Source organism: Amblyraja radiata, chromosome 2 (genome assembly GCF_010909765.2).
Source record: "Amblyraja radiata isolate CabotCenter1 chromosome 2, sAmbRad1.1.pri, whole genome shotgun sequence".
NCBI lineage: Eukaryota > Metazoa > Chordata > Chondrichthyes > Rajiformes > Rajidae > Amblyraja > Amblyraja radiata.
The window spans coordinates 39,494,936-39,519,214 of NC_045957.1; the positions used below are offsets into that span (position 1 = coordinate 39,494,936).

The 24,279-nt window shown below is 41.2% G+C and overlaps 1 protein-coding gene across 3 annotated transcripts in view; it reads right to left on the minus strand.

Annotated features, from left to right (window-relative positions):
* Positions 1 to 24,279, minus strand: part of kif5b (kinesin family member 5B) — a 99,198-nt gene that overhangs the window by 43,594 nt on the left and 31,325 nt on the right. For all 3 annotated transcript variants that reach the window (XM_033045376.1, XM_033045395.1, XM_033045386.1), the window contains exons 2-10: positions 19,484 to 19,571; positions 15,261 to 15,334; positions 13,964 to 14,068; positions 12,272 to 12,320; positions 8,673 to 8,728; positions 8,492 to 8,579; positions 5,269 to 5,393; positions 3,545 to 3,649; positions 2,672 to 2,817 (exon numbers count right to left, since the gene is read on the minus strand). In XM_033045376.1, coding sequence (XP_032901267.1) covers positions 2,672 to 2,817; positions 3,545 to 3,649; positions 5,269 to 5,393; positions 8,492 to 8,579; positions 8,673 to 8,728; positions 12,272 to 12,320; positions 13,964 to 14,068; positions 15,261 to 15,334; positions 19,484 to 19,571 — 836 coding nt within the window. The remainder of the gene's footprint in view (positions 1 to 2,671; positions 2,818 to 3,544; positions 3,650 to 5,268; positions 5,394 to 8,491; positions 8,580 to 8,672; positions 8,729 to 12,271; positions 12,321 to 13,963; positions 14,069 to 15,260; positions 15,335 to 19,483; positions 19,572 to 24,279) is intronic.

Here is a 24,279-nt window from a genome sequence, read left to right on the forward strand (position 1 = left end):
AGAAGGAATGGGTGATGTTTCAGGTTGAGACCCTTCCTCTCAGACTGATGTCCATAATGATGTTAAGACCCCATAGCTTTTCGTTCTGCAATTACATGCATGAACAGAGAACAATCACTCGCTACCTTCATCTTAGAACCCGGAAAGGCTCACAACAGTGTTAAGAAATTTACACCTAAACTGATCATTTGGCTCTCAAAACATTCCCCAAACTGTCCCTGTTTCAACTGTATTTATGCCGAAACCCTGATCCATGTCCTAATTATCTCCAAACTCCATAATTCTAATAGACGAATGGTCAGCCTCGCTCCTTCTAATCTCAAACTGCATGACGAACTTCCTAAAATTCACTTATCCATTCTAACTCGATTTCAAAATTCCCACCTTTATTTTCAAATATCTCCATGACTTCATCCCTCTCCATCTCAAACCTCCTCCAAATCTATCATTCTCAGATCTCTGGGCTCCTCTAATTCTGAACACTTGATCATTTGTGAATAAAAGCATCTCAACATTTTTCAGGATCTTCAGTTACCAAGGCCCTCTACCAAGATTCTCCTCAAAACCTAATTTTGACCATGTTAGCAACATTACTTCCACCTGGTTCAGTACCAAACTTGGTTTGCCAAGATTCCAATGAAGCAATTTGTAACCTTTTGCTAGAGCAAAAATACATTTGCGTTCATGTTTTCTCATTGAAATTTAGGAACATATACACCGACCAGTTCCCTCATCCAATGCATTTCCAGCACTTTTGGCAGATGTTACCCTCTTGTGATTTTCATATAGAGTGCATGTCGCAAGTATCTGCTCAAGTCGCAATATGATTAACATGCCATCTCTTGTACTACATTCAGCCTTCGATCACCTTGTCTTCAACATCTAATACCAAATAAACTAATCGGTAAACTTCTGGAACTGGCCTTGGGGCCTCCACCTGCAACTGGCTTTTGGGCTTCTTGACTGGCAGACCACAGCGGGGTAGAACTCAGTGTGCTGCCATCGGAAAGGCTGGAAGTAAATTCATACATGCCTGCACCCTGGCCATTCCCTTTTCTAACTTCTATCTTCTGGGAGAAGATACAGGATATGTAATAAACGTATCAAAATCTGAATGTGCTTACAGCATTAAATGCACCATTTCGCCATGTTTATGCACCACACAAGCTTCCTTTCTTCCACCTCTTCTCATCTGCTACTTTTCCATTACTTGCTGTCATGTGCACTTAACTATCTTTCCCCTTATGTTTTTATCTCAACTACACAAATTCCACTTCTTATGACATGCTGAGCAAAATACAAAACACTCATTTGTAAATCTAATATTTATCGTTTCTGATCTGACGGTGTATATGGCTGCCTTTGCTTATCAAGCAATGCAGCATGAAATCCTGCAGGAGATGTCTGTGGCCTCATTGAGGGCTTAGCACTAAAATAAAGTTGGATAGCTGGATTTTCATTTACACTTTTCAACATATCCAGATTCAAGCCATAGTTCTTGAAAATATTGTAAGTGATCCAAATCTATTCAGAAGACTTTACAATACAATAATCCTATGGCTTCTAAATTTGACACCATCATTTTAGCCCTGGACTAAATAATAGCCATTTTTCAGCTGCAAATTTGTTGCTTTTGAAACAGCGACATCAACATGTGAGTTTAGAATTCATGGTCACCGAATTAGTTTTCATTCAAATTAATAAGCACTTACAGAATAACCTGCAGATTATTGTAAAAGCTAAAAGCATTTAGGTTTTAAAGTAAAACATTCAATGAAGTCGTTGAGTCACAAACCCGAACTTCCCCAATCATCATCTCATGGATTAGAATGTAACTAGTTAAACATACTCCATGGATACACAAGTTTAGAAAATATAACTTCAGCACATTTCTATTATTCATACAAAACAGAAAATGCTCATTAGGCCAATCAATATCTTCCCATTATATCATCATCTGCAATCCCTTCTGGAAATAACCATGGACAATACAGAACATATAAGCCAGGATGATGCCCACACAGGGAATCAATTGATTTAGAAGCCTCTGGATTTGTGGATTAGTCACCTAAAATTGGAGTTTTCAATGTCCATACTAAAGGGTTGTAAGCTACCCAAGCGGAATGGTAGGTACTGTTCCTCCAGTTTACATGTGGCCTCACTCTGGCAATAGGGAATTTCAGTATTGGAATAGGGATGAGAGTTAAAATCCTTGTTCCGTTGGGGGGAGCGAGGGGGAGCAAGAGCAGAATTGAGGGACGCAGAGGAGAAGCAGGTAAGGGATCCATCTAAAAAAGGAATACACATATCCCTGAATGGAAAGCCGTATCTTGGGAGCAGAGCATAAATTATACGTCATCGAACATTTCCAAATGACTGCAAAAAAAACCCCATGTTATCAGTATAAAACACAATTAGAAAAAAAAATGTCTATGGTAGTGGAAGAAGTGGTCCATAATATTCAACTGTTGGGGTAGGATCAAGGCTATGCAGGTTCTGACCATAAAAGATAGGCACAACTGAATACATTTGTTCAAGTACAAATTCCCTATGGCTTTGAAAACTAAATGTCATTGGAAACAACCTCACATGAATAACCGATTGCAGTTTCCACTATTCTACCTTCCATCACAACACAAAGGAATAATTTCTTAAATCAAAACATGCTTACCTTTGACCAAACATCAATGTGCTTTTCGTCTCAGCTTCATTATAGATTGATGGAGAGCAGCAAATAACTATTGTAGTTCGACAGTTACCACCCAGTGAATCCTGCAAAATCCTTGTCATTTTGCTGTCACGGTACGGTACATATCCCTACAGCAGAGATTTGAAAAGCATAATTAATGCACATACATTTATTTCTTTAAACCAATTAACCGCGGCTTTTCCAATTTAACTTGCCAAGCAACTTGCATTGAAACAGTAATCTTGACATAGAAGTCACTCCATTTTATGCAAGAGTGGAAACAGAAAGCAACAAAACGCAAGTATTTGAGGTACAGCTGGAAAAGGTGGTAGCCAAAATTCTAGTTGATGGGATGGTTTTCATGAGAACAGTTAAGGGTATAGAAATAGACAAAGGCTTTGGAAGAGATTGGGCTGAATTGTGAGAGAAAAGGAATGAAAGGATGGAAAAAAAAAAACAGGGAATAGAACATAGAAAACATACATTTTAAAACACGAGGCTGACAGACAGAAGTTGGGGTGAAAATTGATTTACCACGCAATGACTGGGTGTAAATTTATTTATTAATTTATTTCAAAAATTAGAAAGGTTGCCAGTTCTATAATTTCTAGTTTATTTACGTCACAAGTAAAAAGAAAACCAATTAACAACATTTAAAAAAAAACATATTTTAATATGGTTTGTTAATTTTCCTTGTATATTTAGTGTTCTGCTCAATTCCCTTGAGGATTTCCAGGCCCATAAAAATGAACTGCACTATAATTTTGAAATCTTATACTGGTAGATTAAATCTGCAATGTCTTAGCTACTTTTCAAAGCACATACAAGAAAACAGAGCATAGTTTTAATACTCACACTTGAATCTGCTAGAGAAGCAATGACATTCCCCAATGCTGACAAAGACTTGTTGATATTCTTGGCTTCATCTAAAACTGCACCTTCTGCTCCTGTTTTACTAACCTAAATTGGGAAATGTATGAACATACTATTAGAACTTTTACAATGATTTTCAATTTTAAAAAAATAAGTTCCTCATTCTTTCATATTATTTACGGTCACATCCGATTCAATACCACAATAATGCAAACCAGTTCAGGTACAAGTCTTCGATAAATAATTTTGCTAATGAACACGTAAATATTGGTGTCGAGCAAATCTCATTTATGCCCCATACTTCAAACAAGACAGGCAGGTTTAAGTGAAAGGCATTTGAAACTGATACAATGGCGGCATGGTGGCACCGCGGTAGACCTTACAGCACCGGGGACCCCGGTTCAATCCCGACTATGCGTACTGTTTGTATGGAATTTGTATGTTCTCTCCTTGACCGCGCGGGTTTATCTCTGAGATCTTTGGTTTCCTCCCACACTCCAAAGACGTACAGGTTTGTAGGTCAATTGTCTTGGTGTAAATGTAAATTGTTCCGAGTGTGTGTAGGGTAGTGTTAATGAGCGGGGATCGCTGGTCGGTGCGGACTCGGTGGGCCGTAGGGCCTGCTCACGTGCTGTATCTCCTAAACTAAAAAACACTAGTTTTTAAAAAATATTCTTGGTATGCAGACAATGTTGGCAAATTCATGTTTATTTCCGAATATTGATATCCTAAGAAGTTGATGATGTGTCGTCTTGTACATGAAGGTGCATCCACGGTATATTTACCAATGTACTGTAACTAAATAGCTGTCCTCTGAATTGGCCAAGCAAGCCAAGACTCACTCTGTTTGGGGTTGGAGTCATAAGTGGGTCTGTACAAGTTAACACAGCAGAGTTCCTTGCACAAAGGCAATTTTGTGAAACAATTTGCTTTTGAAATGGGAATCTGATAGCTTTGCAACTATTTACAAAGATAGTTGCTCTATATTGGGTACGCTAAAATTCCTTACTATGACAATCTTATTAGACATGTTGCTGACTGAAATCGCCTGGCATACACCTCTAATTCATTGACTATTTAGGGGCCTACAGATCAATGTAACCATCCTCTTTTTATTTCTTAGTTCCATCCATTAGCCTCACTGGACAATCTCTCAGTAATGTCATCTCAGACTACTGCCACAAGCGATGTTCTCCATAATCAATCACCAAACCATCCTCCTCTCTTATACCCACCTGAAAATTGCTTGTAGTACCTGTACCCTGGACCTGACCAACCCGACTTAAAGGTTTAAACAAATGGGTTTTCTCATCCCGTTCTGGTACATCCCCACTTGTGCAAAGCTAATTTTGCATTGTACTGCTCTTCATTTCTCAACATCTTCTCCAACTTGCACCTCCACAAATTCACCAAGTGAAGTTGATAAAAGCCTCTTTTCTGAATAGGAAAAAATCTTCAATTGAATTGCTACTATTTATTTCTCAGATGCATGAGACTGCCATCAGAGTTTTCAATGTGGAATTGATACATTACAGAAATAACCTAAACTTTTAACCAAAAGTTAATATACGGAATAAAAATTGAAACCATCTTTGGGTGTCATCTTATCGCCTCATACTATCGAATCTACAAATAACAGAAATGGCCTCAGAGGCTAGATGATATAATCTTCTTTTAAAGGAAAAGCATTGTTAAAAAAAACATACCTTCTCACTACCTGCCAAGTCAACCAGGTAAAGCTTGCCACTTAGCTTCTGTTCTGTTGCAGTGTTTTCTTGTTTGACATTAATTTGAAAGATACTGTGGCTACGCGAGCTGTGTTCATTCATATCTGTAAAAGACAAATACTCCTAATCAATGGCTAGACAGACTGCATGCCTTTACTATGAAAATTAAAGTTGTAACAAAAAAATGATGCAAAATCCGAACAATTCAAGTAAGAGAGAGAAACATAACATTTCAAACCAGGATCTGAAATGGTAAATGTTTGAAAACTGTGTATTTCTATAGCACCCCCTCAGGATCTTGTCTGTAGAATTCTCTGCCTCAGAGGGCGGTGGAGGCAGGTTCTCTGGATGCTTTCAAGAGAGAGCTAGATAGGGCTCTTAAAAATAGCGGAGTCAGGGGATTAGGGGAGAAGGCAGGAACGCGGTACTGATTGGGGATGATCAGCCATGATCACATAGAATGGCGGTGCTGGCTCGAAAAGCCGAATGGCCTATTCCTATCTCCCAAGGAAGCAGTGGACGACGCTGAATAGATTCAGGACTGGACATGGCCCCTGCTTGGCCAGCCTTCACAAATGGGGCAGCAGCCCAACCCCACGGTGTGCTTGTGGAGAGCAGCAAACAATGCAACACATCATTGAAGCATGCCCTCAACAAAGACTCAAAGGAGGACTTGTCACCCTTCATACAGCAGATCAAGAGGCAACTGCTTGGCTAAAGGACTTTGCATTCGCTAAATAAATAAACAAAGCACTTTACAACCAATGAACTGTTTTAAGAATTGTTGCTAATACAGTAGTAAATTTAGAAAGCAGGAGCACCAGTGGCTTGCTGGTCCTCTTTCAATAGGATTATAGCTAATTCATCAATTTCCCAATTCCCTGAAAAAAATAAATCACTTTTACCTCTTTTCAACTGAGCTTTTATGGCATACTTTTACAGAAGTCATGACCAGTGTTCAGGAGTAATGAATACAGCCTTCCAATCTTAAATGCTTGACTTTTCTCTCCCCCCCCCAAAAGACCCTAACCATTATTTCTTAATATTGCAGATAGAAGAACATCACCACATTTACCATAACAAGACTTCAAATATTGTATACATTTCAATGTGATAACCCTTTCATCACAACCAGAGTACAGTCCTTGTGTATGTTTTTCAATTTCACATGGGTGAGTTCTTGCAACAAGAATCAAAGCATTGAACCCCGGTGGTAGGTGCACAGGTAAACATACCCTCCCTTGGTGGAGACCAAAACTGAATGAAGCACATCAAGCTTGCTTTCACCAAAGCCCTACACAACTCCAACAGGACTTGCAAGAAGCCATTTTGAATTGCTTGCTACATTTGCATTTTAACCTTCTCTGATGTGTACAAGAACGCACAAACCCTGCGTGAAGGATCAGTGACCATGTTCAACATAGATCAATAGACTTTTGCATATCACGGAATGATGGGCTAGTGCAGGAACATAAGACTGAGATAAAAGATCAACCATGATCTTATTGAGTGTGTGTGTGTGTGTGTGTGTGTGTGTGTGTGTGTGTGTGTGTGTGTGTGTGTGTGCGGCGGGTGGGCGGTGCGACTCATGTCACAGCGGCCTCTGCAGTCCTTCTGGCGTTTTTTTTTTTTTTGTCTCGTTTATATGTAGTATTTATTTATTTTTTTAAACTGGGTATGTGTTTGGGGGGCGGGGGGTGGGGAAACTTTTTAAAATCTTTCCCCTGCACGGAGAACCCGACCGTTTCTCTGTCGGGTCTCTGTTGTCATTGGGGCCTAGCTCCGTGGAGCGGCTTCCAACCGGAACGACCTGGGGCTCCAGTCGCGGAGCTGCGGACTTACCCACCATCGTGGAGCTGGCCGGCTTCGGAGCGGGAGGAGCCCGGGGATTCGGGGGCTCCAACCGCAGGTCTGGTGGACGGTGACACCGGGAGCCCGCGGGTCTCTGCTGGGAGACCGCTTTTCGGGGCTTCCGCAATGGCGACTTCTCCCGCCCGAGTTGCGGGGTTGAGGATGACCTGGAGCGGGGCCTTACATCGCCCGGCGCTGCTTTAAATGGCCGCGGGACTTGTTAGAGTACGCCGGGGGCTCCAACACCAAGACCCGGAGCAGGGCCTTGCATCACCCGGCGCGGCTTTATAATTGCCACGGGACTTATTTACCATCGCCCGCCGGGGGCTTTGACTCTGACATCGGGAGGAGAACGAGGAGTGCAGGGGAGCGATGACTTTGCCTTCCATCACAGGGAGGAGATTCACTGTGATGGATGTTCGTGTAAATTCTGTTGTGTCTTGGTTCTTCTTCTTGTTTGTATGACTGCAGAAACCAAATTTCGTTTGAACCTCTGGGTTCAAATGACAACAAATAAATTGTATTGTGTGTGTGTGTCTGTGTGTGTGTGTGTGTGTGTGTGTGTGTGTGTGTGTGTGTGTGTGTGTCTGTGTGTGTGTCTGTGTGTGTGTCTGTGTGTGTGTCTGTGTGTGTGTGTCTGTGTGTGTGTCTGTGTGTGTGTGTCTGTGTGTGTGTGTCTGTGTGTGTGTGCGCAGTTTAAATGTCTTATTTACAACTGCTTCTATTTTACATACATTTATAGAGAGTGCAACACACAGTATCTTGACTGAAATGTTGCTTGAGCAAAGGCAGGAGTAATACTGAACATTCGTAAAAAAATTAATTAAAGCTACATCCACTTTGTCGGGCATGTGGAAGATTATGGGATCAGAAGACATCTCATCTGTAGTACTGAAGATCTGCACACCAAAATCTGGCACATCTCCAGTTAGCTGCGTTTATCAATCCAGATATTAAATTTTCTTGAGTCATGTTTTAAGATAAGTTGAAGTAATACACTGCAAGGCAAATGACTTCAAATACATCTCTAAAACTGTTAACGAAAAGGCCAATTAAGTTAAAAATTGAGGGGAGAAAATGTATCATTTACTATCGATAAGTATTTTTTCCAAAGGGATGTCTCATCTAATTTATTCCCACATTACTGACAAAGTCCTGACCAGCAGACGCAGGGTCTGTATAAATGAATAAAACAGTACTTTATTAAAATATAATTTACTCAAGTCAAATCCATAAGAGCTGCAAATTTATATGGCTTTGGTGATACAAAATTTGAAGCTCAATCACTATTACATTCTCAATATTGCCAATATTGTACTTGGGTGACAAATATAATGGAGACCATGCTTACTTGTAACTGCTACATGTCTGTTGGATTTTCCTTCATCAATTGTATCCATGACCTCTTCGGGACTGCAAACAAAACGTTCGGTGCAACCCTGCATTACAGGGGAAGCAATAATATAGCCAATTTTATTCACAAAATAGTTTTAGAATATCAGGGGAAAAATACAATTATGGATTTTACTCACCTTCACATAAGGTACTCTATTTTTATCTTCATGGACAGAGAGATTGGTCTTGGATACTGAAAAGAAAAATATTCTTTTATTATCCAACATTTACTAAGATATTTATACAAATAGTACAAGTATATTTAATGTTTAGTTTTAGCTTAGTTTAGAGAAACAGGCCCTTCGGCCCACCGAGTCCATGCCGACCAGTGATCCCCATACACTAACACTGTCCCACACACACACACTAAGGATAATTTACAATTTTACCAAGCCAATTAGCCTACAAACCTGTTATGTCTTTGGAGTGTGGGAGGAAACCGGAGATCCCAAAGAAACCACACGCAGGTCACAATGAGAACGTACACTTTCATATTTGGTATTCTTTTTCTTAGTGCAAAATTATTATAAAGCGTCCAGATTTTTAAAATCTCAAAGAATAGTTAATGGCCTAGAATTGGTATACGACAATAATGGAAATGATTGCATCTTAAGAATTAAATTCATGGGCAGCTAAACAAATGTTCAGAGGTTGCTACCCATGCTGCTTTCTTTAACGCATTTTGCAGAAATCAATGAACTGAAGAGAATTTTGAACATTTACAACCTTTCCCGCCATGAAACAAAAATGGCTGAAATACTCAACCATGTTGAATAAGGTATAACAGAGTCTCTAAAGTGTACTAAGCCATAATAACATGTTCCCAACCCATCTGGCTCTTAGAAAATAATTGGGAGGAATTAAATATTGTCAGGGTACAAAAGGCCAAAATCATTTTTTGGCCCGTTTCAAGAAATGCAATCCTATCAGCTCCGTCGCTGTGGAATCTAGAGTTCTGCAAGTTATTTTCTTGAGTGGTATTCTTTTTCTTTTAAAGCCCTGTTTGATTTCTTTTCCATCGAACCTACAGTGAGGAAGATCCATATTCCAACCTCTTTTGAGTTTGTCTAATCAGGCATTTCAGAATTTGTCTGTTACAATATTTTTAAGCTACTGGTTTTTCAACCCTCTAAATCTTAATAACATTTATATCCAATCTTTATTTTGCTTTCCAAAAATGTATCCAAATTAGTAAGTCAGAACAAAAACAGTAAATACTGGAATGACTGTGCAGTTTGTACGTTCTCTGTGACCGTGTGGGTTTCCTCCCACATTCCAAAGTCGTGTAGGTTGGTAGGTTAATTGGCCCCTCATGTGTAGGATAACAGAACTAGTGTACGGATGATCGATGGTCGGTGCGGACTCAATGGGCTGAAAGGTCTGTTTCCACATTGCATCTCTAAACTTAACTAAGACTCTGCAGGTCAGGCAGCCTCAACAGAACAGGTAACAGAATGGTGAGAAAAACAAAGTGGGAAAAACAACAATCGGCCTCTTAGACCCCCTCGCTTGAGTTCATCTGTTGCCAGCCCTGATATGACCTGCTTTATTTTTTCGCTCCCAGTTTTCTCCCCCCGCTCTCCCTACTATAATCAGTCTGAAGAAAGGTCCTGACCCAAAATGTCACTTATCCATTTTCTCCAGAGATCATGCCCGACCCGTTGTAACTCCAGCATTTTGTCTCGTTTTGATAAAAACAATTGACGTTTTGAGGGAAGAACTCAAACCATTGGGCACCATTTGGGGAAATGTAGGACAATTTTAGAGAAGTTAGAGTACAACTGGATCAGAGAATTAAAGTAGATGACTGGTAAATCAGGATCACTTTTTTTTTTTAAAGACAGTATGGAACTGACAAATCAAACGTCGGCTTAACAATGGAGGCATTGTCCTCTGGTTTACCGACTTTTGTACAAATAGACTGAACAGATAACGGAAGCTTAAAGGAAGAAGATGGGCATAATTTATTTATAATGTTTCTACAAGGAACGGTAAATTACTTTAGATGAAGAAATATATTCAACTTTCACTTGTATAAAAGTCTGGGGAAATAGAGCAGGGTGAGAAATTGAAGTGGTTCAGAATTTTACTGGGCAAACTGACTTTAAAACAAGCTAGTTTTCAAAAGGCCTTGCTGGCTGGTCCTGATTTTGGAGAATTCCTGGTGTTTCATGACAGTTTTAATGAAATCCAAAGCAAGCAGAATTACCACATTTCACCTTCAACTGGGCATGTTACAGCTCTCAGGATAGCAATTAATTCAAGAAATAAACAGTCTTTGCTGTACATGTCAGAATTTGCCAAGCTTGATGTAACAATAATTCAGTTTCGTTCTCCACAGATACTGCCTCACATGCTGGGTACATTCAGTTTTATTTTAGTTCAGATTTACAGAAATTATGGCTCGTATCTCAGTTCCAGTATTTATTTTCCTCTTCCCCATTGTTATACATCTGCTCCCATTTCTACCTTTCTTCAGACCCAAGAGCGGCACTTTTAATAAGCTTCGCCATCCTCTATCACATTACACCAACACCGTCTGCAGTCAGTCAGCCTCTTTTGGTCCATCCTATCCCCGCAGTTTAATTTGTGCTTGTCACCCTCCTCCCTTCACCGTTATATCAAAACTTAATTTTCCAGCATTTCTAATCCTAATGGAAGGTCACTCTCTCAACCTACATTGCCTGATCTGCTGAATGTTTTTAGCATCTGCAGATTGTAGATTTTACATTCTACTGTCAGCAAGTGTGGGTTAAAAAACTTCCAATTAACACGAAACCAATACAAAATAATATATTTCGCTTATCCACATTGCTCTGTGACAGCAATTGTCTAAAACAATAAAATACTGCATACTGGAGCAAGATCAATCTTCAATAGTAAGAAGCTAACTCACTACAAAAGCACAAAATGCCGACTAAAAACCAAATATTAAAAATAAACAAAATCTAATCACTCAAATGATAAGCAACAAATGATAAGTACAATCACGTTTTTAAAAAAAAGTTTTTTCCAAGTTTCCCAATGTTCCTCAAACCCCATCAGTGGTTATCAAATTTAATGCTTACATTTCAGTATGTTAAGAAATGCACAAAATCTTTTCTATCGTCAACAATGCAAAAATATAATATAGAAACATAGAAACATAGAAATTAGGTGCAGGAGTAGGCCATTCGGCCCTTCGAGCCTGCACCGCCATTCAATATGATCATGGCTGATCATCCACTCAGTAATATCAGACAAGATATTTTTTTATCAAGCCTCTTTATAGCAGACAAACAATAAGTAAAGAATTGATGGCAAGTGATTAGTTATGTAGACATTTGGAACTCAATGGGTAGTCCAACATAAGAGACTACAGAAAGATGTAAACTAACAAAAGATTAGTTTGTTTTTGACAATTCTTTGAAGGGATTAAAAGAATGGTGCTAGTAGCAAATCTCAAGTGACATGGCTTCACTATTACATGTTTTCAGATTAATATAAACAGAAACTGGTGAGATGTGGTTGGAATGATGAGAAATTCCATGCTGAGGAGCATGTGGAGAGTTATAAGGATGTTTAACTGCTCATAACTTTCAGATTTTATAACCTACAGAAATGTCTACACGCCAATTTCTTTGATTCTGCCCAAGATTCAAATGGTAGCTTTTGTCATCAATCCCAATAAATGCACACAATTTCGGCACAAAAGAAAATGACTAATTAGTGATGAAAACGTAATATTTCATCTTACCATCCAAAAGATCCCTAATCTTGTCCAAATAAATTTCAAAATATGAAACCTGAAAGACAATTAAAATAATTAATCACAGAGAAAGAGTGATAATTTAAGTACATTAAAAAAAAAAAGCAGAGAACAAAAATAGAAAGGAATACTCGACAGATCAACATTTGTGGAAGGGGGAAATAAAATCAACCTTTCAGGTCATGAGAAACCTAACCTGCAGAACATTTCCAACAGCAATCAAATGACAGCACAGATCATGGCCTGGTCTAACTGGAGCCATTAAAAAAAAATTCAAACTTCAATTCATCGACTTTTAGTTATTAAAATTCAGGCTATCTTCAACAAAATGTGTTGCATTTTCTGCCTTCACCGTGGTTTTTATAGGAAATATGTTCAATTCCTTTTTACTTTAAAGTAATTACTTTAAATCTGTACTAACTCTTGAAATATATTGTTTCACATGATACAATAGTGGAATCTCTGCTTAGCTTTCTGTCCTTCCCCCTTCTTCAAGGATTACAAAATTATCAGGGGCCAATCTCTCATCAAAACTCTGAAGATGTTTGAAGAGTCTGAAGAGGTGTCTCGACATGAAACATTATCGATTCCTTTTCTCCAGAGATGCCGTCTGACCCGCTGAGTTACTCCAGCTTTTTGAGTCTATCTGCCGTTTAAACCAGCATCTGCAGTTCCTCCCTACAAAACTAAAATTCAGCTCTGGTAGCATCCTCAAATCCCAGACGAACCCTTTGCAATATTGCAATATCTGTCTTAAATACAGGGACCAGAACAAAACAAAATTCTCAAAAAGCTTAGAGTTCTTTATGAAGGAATGCTTTCTTACTTGGTCCCATTCATAGGTGACTCAACTGCTCTTTGAAATTTCAGCAAAAAAATGTATATGCTGGAAACCCAAAACACAACAGAAAAAGTTGGATATGCGCCCGAAGGGGAGATAAACAATCATTGGTTTGAGTCAATGAACTTCCATCGGAACCGGGAAAAATGAAACAAGCGTGTTTTAATTTTAGAAATCAGCCTGGAGAGAAGTAGGAATGTCTATGATAGGGTGCAGACACAAGTTGTCAAAGTAACAACTGTTGCACAAAAAGTAATTGGGGAGACAAAAAACAAAAAATAATTAGGTACAGCTACATGTGATAAGAGGGAAAATGGTTCCTGAAATTGTTAAATTCAATCTGGAGGTAACGTAATGAGATGAAAGAGAAGGTATTATCCACCAGTTCATGTTGGACATCACTAGAGCTATGCAGGATGAAGACAGTGGTCATGAGGGAGCGGACCAGAAAAAGGTAACTGCTCAAAGCTTTCCAAATGTTCTCCACACTAATGCCTTGTTTGTTTTGGACCATTTCTTTTAGAAATCACGTGGGTAATTTATGTTTAATTTATGTTTTCTGTCTTTGATGCTGCTGCAAGCAAGATTCTTTGTACCGATATCTTGTTGTCCTTGTGCATGATACAATAAACTTGACCCAAAACATCAACTTTGCTTTGCTCTCTACTGATGCTAATACTGATACTGGTTCCAACATTTTCTGTTTTGTTTGAAATCTTATAACACATTTTCAACTTTTAAGGAAACGCTCAACATTACTTCAAGCAATGGGTTATTCTACGTAGAGTAGGTGACAAATACCAGCCATAACATTGATATTTTCAAAAGTAAATTTTTACCTTGATGTGGAATTCCAAATTTTCATCCATGGAGTAAATATAATTAAAAATATCTTGGGCTATTCTGGGAATTATTCCCATACAATCAGAATCATGAAGTGTTCCCTATATTTAGAAATGGAAAAGTGATACTGTTAATGAGATCCAACAGCAATTATTTTTTTAAAGCATATGAATTAGATTACATTTATATCAGTTCAATATCACCCATATGGATATGCCTATCCCACTGGGTGGCTCCGTCAGCGATGGCAGCCTCTCCAACGGTCTGCCTGTCTTTTTGTCTTTTTTGTTATTTTTAGTGTGTTTTAAAAGTATGTATTAATGTGGTCTGGTTTGTTTTATGTGGAGGTGGGTGAGGGGGTCGGGGGAAACCTTTTTCATTCACTTACCTTGCCGGAGATGCGATTGTTTTCTGGATCGTATCTCCGGTCGCTCTGTGGCCTAACATTATGGAGCTAGAGGCCTTGCTCGAGACTGTCTTTGAGCCCCATTGCAGGGCCGTGGACTTACCATCGAAGCCTGCAGTCCCTTGCCTGGGATCGATGCTCCAACATCTGCGGCTTGCAGATTCCAACATCGAGGAGCTCGCAGTCTCGGGTAGAGACCATAGATGTCGGGAAGCTCCAAAGTCGCAGGAGCCCCGACCCAGGGTCCGATCGGCCAGCGGGGGAATCGGAGATCCCCCCCCCCCCCCCCCCGATGCAGGAGCTCGATCGCCCCGACGCGGAGGGCCCGACCGCCAGCTACTGGAGCCAAGATCATTCCGTCAATGGAAGGCTCGAGGCTCCCGACCGCAGGAGAACAAAGAACGGGAGATTGAACAGTTTTTTCGCCTTCTATCACAGTGAGGAATGTGGAGGAGTCACTGTGGTGGATGTTTATGTTAAAATGTATTTTGTGTCTGGTTGCTTTTTATTCGTATGACTGTATGGCAAATCAAATTCCTCGTATGTTGCAAAACATATTTGGCTAATAAAGTATTATTATGATTTCTAAGATCAACAGCAATCTGTGCCTCGCTTTTGAAATAATACTTTAGTCTTGAGACAAAGACTACATCGGGATAAAAAATGTTAAACTCTTAAATATCTTTTAGTATTGTTAGAGATAATTCCAAAACCCAATGTATTATTTGCTCTGAATAAGAGTTTCGATTATGAAAAACTTTTTGTTGCTGTTGATCGTAAATTAATCAAGGATTACCAAACCCAGAGCAAAACGATTAATTAGCGAAATAATGGATGAAGATCAGAGATGCTCTGTGCTGATCTCTTGTGTACAAGGAATCACTTACCTCCATTGTGTGAGTTTTACCGGAGGCCGTTTGCCCATAGGCAAATATTGTACCATTATATCCATCAAGTACATCTGGAAGATCAAAAGGTAAAATCATAAACTGGTCAAAACAAATACTTAGTGATTCCTGTAAGCACTTTAGCAAGCAACAAAATCGAAACAGGCTCTGAGCAAGGAATTGCCATTATCTTCCAAATGTATAGTCATCACAATGTAGGACTGAGCTTGCATTTTATGTCACACATAACAATCCCATTAATGCAAATGAGATTCTCCTGCCAGCTACAGAAGTCTGCAACTTCATTCCTAACTACATTTGCTTCCAGTCTTTACAAATCAAACAATAACTGGTCGGCATAAATCGATAAAAGTACACAGAAAAATTTAATGGTTCATATCATATACCAAAGCGCCTGTGCGAAATTAGAAAGAGTGAGAAACACTAAATATTGAATTTAAAATTATGAAGAGACATGAGGTAGGTGCATGTTGAAAGGAGTTGGTAGGGATTGTGTTCAAATTCGGACTATTTCTAATCTTGATTGCTAATTTATATTCAGCTATTCAAAATATTTATTTTTGTAAATGTTAACAATACCGGGGAAATCAGCTACATAGTTTAGATTAGTTTAGTTTAGAGATACAGCGCATAAACAGGCCCTTCAGCCCACTGAGTCTGCACCGACCAGCGATCCTCTCACATTAACACTAATCCAACACACACAAGGGAGAATTTCAATTTTTACCACGACAATCACCTACAAACCTGTACGTCTTTGGAGTGTGGGAGGAAACCCAAGACCTCGGGGGAAACTCACGCGGTCACACGGAGAATGTACAAACTGCGTACAGGCAGCACCCGTGGTCAGGATCAAACCCGGGTTTCTGGCCCTTGATCTTGAGATAAAGCCCAGAACAATACAAGGAATCCAAATATTGACCTTTAAATGTGTTCCATAATTCAATAACATAGGCAATCTGATCTTAGTCTAAACATCAGTTTCCTAACTGATTCCCATAATTCGGAAACCCTTAAAGTCCAGATATTTATTTCATCATCCACAGGTCTCTGAGAATTCCAAATATTCACAATCACAGCTCTCACACTTTTAGATGTAGTAAAACCAACACGCAACTGGATGAATGCTGTAACTTTCAATACCAATGTGTAATGTGTGAACACAACCCAAATAGCTATTGGGAATGGAATATATAGTGGTCCTTTTCAAATGTGTTTAAGGGCGGCACAGTGGCGCAGCTGGAAATGCTGCTACCTCAGTGCCAGAGAGCTAGGTAGCTCCTGACCTCATGCAGTCTGCATGGAGTTGCACATTCTCCCTGTAATCACATGGGTTTGCCAGCTCCCAAAGACATGCAACTTTGCAGCCTAATTGGTCCCTAGTATGTAGGGAGGGGATGTGAAAATGGGATAATAGAACCAGGGTGGGTAGACACAAAATGCTGGAGTAACTTTGCGTGACAGGCAGCATCTCTGGAGAGAAGGGATGGGTGACGTTTCAGGTCGAGACCCTTCTTCAGACTGATGTCAGGGGAGTGGGCGGGACAGAGATAGAATGTAGTCGGAGACAGTAAGACTGGTGGGAGAACTGGGAAAGGGGGAGGGGATGGAGAGAGAGGGAAAGCAAGGGCTATTTGAAGTTAGAGAAGTCAATGTTCATACGTAAGCTGCCCTAGCGAAATATGAGGTGCTGTTCCTCCAATTTGAGCTGGGCCTCACTCTGACGATGGAGGCGGCCCAGGACAGAAAGGTCAGATTGGGAATGGAGGGGGAGTTAAAGTGCTGAGCAACCGGGAGATCAGGTAGGTTAAGGCGGACTGAGCGGAGGTGTTCAGTGAAACAATCGCCGAGCCTGCGCTTGGTTGACACCTGGAACTGCGGATACAGTAGATGAGGTTGGAGGAGTTGCAAGTTAAACTCTGCCTCACCTGAAAAGACTGTCAGGGTCCTTGGATGGAGTTGAGTGGGGGAGGTAAAGGGACAGGTGATGCATCTCCTGCGGTTGCAGGGGAACGTACCTGGGGAGGGGGTGGTTTGGGTGGGAAGGGATGAGTTGACCAGGGAGTTGTGGAGGGAACGTTCTCTGCAGAAAGAGATGGAGATGGAAAGATGTGGCCAGTAGTGGGATTCCGTTGGAGGTGACGATAAGTGTTGGAGGATTATATGCTGTATGCGACGGCTGATGGGGTGGAAAGCGAGGACAAGGGGGACTCTGTACTTGTTGCAAGTGGGGGGGGGGGGGGGAAACAAGAGCGGAGCTGCAGGATATGGAGGAGATCCTAGTGAGAGCCTCATCTATAATGGAAGAGGGGAACCCCTGTTTCCTAAAGAATGAGGACATCTACGATGATCTAGTATGGAAAACCTTGTCGCAGATGCGGCGTAGACGGAGGATTTGGGAGTAGGGGGGGTAGAGTCTTGAAAGGAAGCAGGGTGAGTAATGAACTAGGGTGAACAGGTGGTCAATGCTCGGCACGGATTAGGTGGCAGAGTGTTTGTTTCCATGCTTTATCATTCAATCATATAATTAGAACACGAAATTAGACAGGAAAAATAGTGAGACTCAAGTCATGCTCAAACTACTGTGTACTATGGTCAGACCACATCTTCTTTCCCCCAGCCCCTGCAATCAGTCTGAAGAAGAGTCCCAACCTGAGACTTCACCTATTAATGTTCTCTGACCCACAGAGCTTCTATAGCGCTTTATATCTTTCCAGGAAACCAGCAATTGCAGTTCATTGTTTCTACATTGAAAATGCACCACCCAGTTCCAGTTTGGGGCATGGAATCCTTTCAAACCTGAGGTGGCTCAGAAAAGTGGCAAGGCATTGAATCTTGCATCTGTTGTTAAATATGTTGAAAGATTAGTAAACAAACCTGAGCATTTTGCTCATGTATGGAAATATTTAAGAGTACAAATGATATTTATTTAATTCTGCATCTTTAAATTGTGCAACAGTGTGCCAACAAGATGCAAACTGGTAATTGGAAAACTTTGGCAATTCTAATAATTTCAGCACCAAAAAGTCCCATTTATATAAAAGCCTATTTTGACTGAACCAAAAGAGTGATATTAGGAGAGCTGAATAGCAACCTTGTTATAGGTTGGAGGATCTTTAAATGGAACAAGGAGACATTTGAGTAAAGTTGAGAAGGGGGAATTTCAGTGCTCTGAACAAAATATGACAAGTTCAAGTGAGTTTATTGTCATGTGTCCCTGTATAGGACAATGAAATTCTTGCTTTGCTTCAGCACACAGAACATAGTAGGCATTACTACAAAACAGATAAGTGTGTCCATATACCATAATATAAATATATACACACATGAATAAATAAACTGATAAAGTGCAAATAACAGATAATGGGTTATTAATAATCAGAGTTTTGTCCGAGCCAGGTTTAATAGCCTGATGGCTGTGGGGAAGTAGCTATTCCTGAACCTGGTTGTTGCAGTCTTCAGGCTCCTGTACCTTCTACCTGAAGGTAGCAGGGAGATGAGTGTGTGGCCAGGATGGTGTGGGTCTTTGATGATACTGCCAGCCTTTTTGAGGCAGCGACTGCGATAAATCCCCTCGATGGAAGGAAGGTCAGAGTCGATGATGGACTGGGCAGTGTTTACTACTTTTTGTAGTCTTTTCCTCTCCAGGGCGCTCGAATTGCTGAAACAAGCCACGATGCAACCGGTCAGCATGCTCTCTACTGTGCACCTGTAGAAGTTAGAGAGAGTCCTCCTTGACAAACCGACTCTCCGTAATCTTCTCAGGAAGTAGAGGCGCTGATGAGCTTTCTTGATAATTGCATTAGTGTTCTCGGACAAGAAATACAATGGATTCTCTATTGATTGATGGAAGAGTATACCACAACATAATTTAACATGAAACAATAAGCAAATCACTTGATTTTGCCATAATGGGTGCAATCATCCGACACTTCTCTACTTTTTAATTAAAGTTGGTTTAATGGTAGAACTACTTGGACCAACATCTGCGTTTATGAGTGTTCTGAATTTCTCACCAGTTCGGCATTGATATGCAAAATAAATTTGAACCTCCTGAAGTGAGACAATCAATCAACTTATAACCCCAAAACCTTCATCACTTATAGTACATTATAATATACACAATGTAATTTTATAAATTCTTTAGTACTCGAATTTCTGAAACAAATTCAGCACAGCTCCTTTTCATGAACATAACCTACCTTTGACAATATTTTTTGCACAGGCATTGTATACTTGCTCTTGCGTTGAATTTGATTGAAAAACATGGTCATACATGTAGGATTTGCCCTGTAAAGAAAGTATTGAATCAATTAAAACTGCACATTCAAAATGTTTTACATAACAATTCCCTGTAGCAATATACTGCATCGAAAATAACGCATCCATATTTTGTAATTTATACAGTATATTTTGAATAAGCAAGATGTACCTAATAATGTTTCTTATTTGTATCAGCAAGAATATTGCTGAAACGATATGTGGTTTTAAAAAGTAATAATAACAATGCCCATTCAAGAACCACATTTGATGACCTCCAAAGACATAGCAATAATGGTATTTTGGGACAAGACCCTTCTTCAGACGGGTACAAATTTATACTTTTGCAAATAACCAATACAAAGGTTGTTTGAAGATATGCATAAACAAGAAACAGCTTATGAGGAAAGATCCCAACCAGAAATGTAATCTGTCCACTCCCACCACAGATGCTGTCTGACCCATTTAGTCCCTCGAGCACTGTTTTTTCCCCTCAAGATTCCAGCATCTGCAGTCTCTAGCTTCACCACGAAGATGTACATGAATATCGGTGACACAGAAAATGCTAATGCTGGAAGGAATGGCATCCTGGCAAGAGGAAAAGTGGAAGAAGGTGTAGTCAAGGTAACTTTGGGTTTTTATGGGTTTGTAATAGACATCCCATGTGATAGAGACAGGGAGATTGAGAAAGAGCAGAGGTATCAGAGATAGTCCAAGTGAATTTAAGGGTAAAGTAGAAGTTCGTACAGGTGTGGTATTCAGTCTGAAGAAGGGTTTCGACCCGAAATATCACCCATTCCTTCTCTCCAGAGATGGTGCCAGTTACTCCAGCATTTTAGGTCTACTTTGGAAATTAGTACAGGTTCACCACCAATTTTAATAATGATACAACAATACACCTTTGACCCACTAATTATACCCCTTCCATATCTCTAAAGCACCATGGACTGCTAAAAGTTTAAATGAAACAAATATTAAATGTAAATTAAATGTGCTTATGCTTGACATGACAACTCACTTGGACCTTGCTTAGAAGCCATTGTTAAGATTAAATGTAAGCAAAATAAACTAACAATTGCACAAAACTGAGGGATCACCAGCAACAACTGTTGATGTAAACAAATAACTCTTTCGGGATGTAGGGACACGCCTGAAAAAGCGCACGCCACACGCAATGCCATCTGTGGCAGCCCAGTGAATTTCAAGTGCACTCTTGTAATTTAGTCTGGATTAGAAGTGCCTGATCAACAGTTGCTGGAAAAATCAGTGGTGGACCTGTAGTAAAGTTGTTGAGGTCAACAGGAGCTAGAGACATCCCGCTGAAGTTGAAATCAAAACAAACCTATACTAAAAATATATTTTAGTGAAAGGTTACATTTTTGGTACCTTTAACCTTGCCCTTTTCAGGTTGTCAGAACCGCAACCAACATTTTACAGTTTTCCAGCCTAAATCAAGTCCCTCTACTGGTCATTTAAACTGGAAAATAATTCTGCAACTCTCTGATATAAAAGCTTACATTGAAAACATCCATGTCATTTTTAAATGTCAAAGGCATTAATGAGACACTGGTTTGCCCTGAAAGATACATTACTGAGTACAGAATTCCAAAGATGAATTCTAGACGAAGATATTTTTATTCATCTCAGCCCATTATGCTGACCCTTTATTCAGAGAACACGAGCCCTAGTTCTCAACACATCTAATAATAATAATAATAAATTTTATTTATGGGCGCCTTTCAAGAGTCTCAAGGACACCTTACAAAAATTGAGCATGAAGAGGAAAAACATGTAAGGAGAATGAAATAAATAGTAGAGACATGACTAGTACACAAAGTAAAGACAGAATTCAATACAAAACACAGTATGAGGCAATTAATGCACAGATGAAAAGGGACGGGGACGTGGGGCTAAGGATAGGCAGAGGTGAAGAGATGGGTCTTGAGGCGGGACTGGAAGATGGTGAGGGACACGGAATTGCGGATCAGTTGGGGGAGGGAGTTCCAGAGCCTGGGAGCTGCCCTGGAGAAGGCTCTGTCCCCAAAACTGCGGAGGTTGGACTTGTGGATGGAGAGGAGACCGGCTGATGTGGATCAGAGGGACCGTGAGGGTTGGTAGGGGGAGAGGAGGTCAGGGAGATATGGGGGGGCCAGATGGTGGAGGGCTTTGTAGGTGAGGACCAGGATTTTGTAGGCGACCCGGTGGGAGATGGGAAGCCAGTGAAGTTTTTTGAGGACTGGAGTGATGTGATGCCAGGATTTGGTGTGGGTGATGAGTCGGGCGGCTGCGTTCTGGACCAGTTGGAGTCGGTTGATGTAGGTGGAGCTGATGCCAAGGAGAAGTGAGTTGCAATAGTCCAGTCGGGAGGAGATGAAGGCATGGATGAGTCTTTCAGCAGCAGGCGGTGTGAGAGAGGGTCTGAGTTTGGCGATGTTGCGGAGATGAAAGAAGGAGGTTTTAATGACATGGCGGATGTGAGGCTCAAGGGAGAGGGTGGAATCAAAGATCACGCCAAGGTTGCGGGCCTGGGGAGATGGGGAGACAGTGGTGCCGTCGATGGTGAGAGTGGGGTTATTGATTTTGCTGAGTGTGGCTTTGGAGCCTATGAGGAGGAATTCTGTCTTATCGCTGTTGAGTTTGAGGAAATTATGTTGCATCCAGGTTTTTATAGCTGACAAACAGGAGTTGATATGGGAGAGGGGGGTGTTGTGGGGGGATTTGGTGCCAAGGTAAATCTGGGTGTCATCAGCGTAACAGTGGAAGTCCAGATTGAAGTGGCGGAGTATCTGACCAAGGGGGAGGATGTAGATGATGAAGAGGAGGGGGCCGAGTACGGAGCCTTGGGGAACGCCTTGAGTGACTGCGGCTGTAGCAGAGGTGTGGTTGTGGAGAGAGATGAAGTGGGATCTGTTGGAAAGGTAGGAACGGAGCCAGCTGAGTGCAGAGCCTTCAATGCCGAGGTCTTTGAGTCTGGTGAGCAGGATGTTATGGTTCACTGTATCGAAGGCTGCGCTCAGGTCGAGGAGGATGAGGATGTTGAGGGAACCAGTGTCAGCAGAGGTGAGGAGGTCGTTGAGGACTTTGAGGAGAGCAGTTTCTGTGCTATGGAGGGGGCGAAAGCCAGATTGGAGCGGTTCAAGTAGGTTATACGCAAGGAGGTGGGAATGAAGTTGCGACGCAACGATACGCTCCAGGGTTTTTGAAAGAAAGGGGAGGTTTGAGATTGGGCGGTAGTTAATGAGAGAGGAGGGATCAAGACCAGGTTTCTTTAAGATTGGTGTAACGGCAGCAGTTTTGAAAGCGGAGGGGACAATTCCTTGGAACAATGAGGAGTTGAAGAGATTAGTGAGGTAGGGGCAGAGAACGGGGAGGCAGGACTTCAACAGGGGAGTGGGGAGAGGGTCGAGGGAGCAGGTAGTGGGTTTGGAAGAGCTGATGAGTTTGGAGATTTCAATAGGGGTGACCAGGTCAAACTGGGAGAGGAAGCAGTGTGGAGGAGGGGTAAGGAGGTCAGTGGAGATGTTGAAAGGAGGGGCCTTGGTAGGTGGTGGAGTAGATGCTGGGGAGTCGGGTACAGGGGATAAAGATTGATAGATGGTGCTGATTTTATCAGCGAAAAAGTGGAGGAATGAGTTGCAGAGATCCGGAGTAGAGGTAGGGAGAGTGTTGGCTCGAGGCTTGAGGAGGTTGCCCACTGTGGAGAAGAGGGTTCTGTGGTTTAGGCAGGGATCGGTGAATATGGAGGAGAGGTAGGCAGATTTTGCAGCAATGAGGGCATCTTTGTAGTCAGTGAGGTGGAGTTTGTAAGCTTCAAGGTGGACTGTGAGAGATGATTTCTTTATAAGTCGTTCGAGTTGGCGACCAGTCTGTTTCAGTTTACGAAGTGCAGGTGTGTACCAGGGTGAGGATGTGTTGAAAGTTACGGTTCTTGTTTTGAGGGGGGCCAGAGTGTTGAGGGAGGTAGACAAGGTGGAGTTGAGATGGTTTGTGAGATCATCAGGTGAGATGGGGGTTGAGTCCAGGGGGAGAGTGGTGGAGAGCAGGTCAGAGAGATGTGGGAATCAATGGATTTTAGATTACGGAAGGTGATTTCTCGGAGGAAGCGGGGGCGAGGTGTCGGAGAAGGGATGGTGAACCGTATAAGCTTATGATCAGAGAGGGGGAAGAGGCAAGGATGGAGGTCGAGTACCGGTTGATTTGTGGAGCAGACCAGGTCAAGGATGTGACCTTTGTCATGGGTGGGAAAGGTGACGTGCTGAGTGAGAGAGAAGTTGTCCAGTAAAAAGGCGAATTCAGATGCAAGCTTGCAGGTGGGGGAGTCCATGTGAATATTTAAGTCACCAAGTAGCAGCAGACGTGAGGAGAGGGATGAGGCAAGTGTGAGGAGTTCAGTGAAGTCAGATAGGAAGGAGGGGTTTGGTTTAGGTGGCCGGTAAATGAGGATGACTGTCATGGAGGAAAGGGCTTTGAAGGCGAGGAATTCAAATGATGCTACTGGGGGGAAGGTGAGTTCAGTGATACGAAAATTCTGGTTAAAAATAACAGCGAGGCCACCTCCATGGCGGGAGGGGCGGGGCTTGGAAATGTAATTAAATCCAGGTGGGGATGTTTGATTCATCTACTGAGGAATTAACATCCCTGCATTTATCCTGTCAAATTCTACAATTCTACAGGTCTCATTCTTCTCACTACAAAACCAGCCTTTTTCATTTCTCCTTCTGGGACAATCTCCCCATCC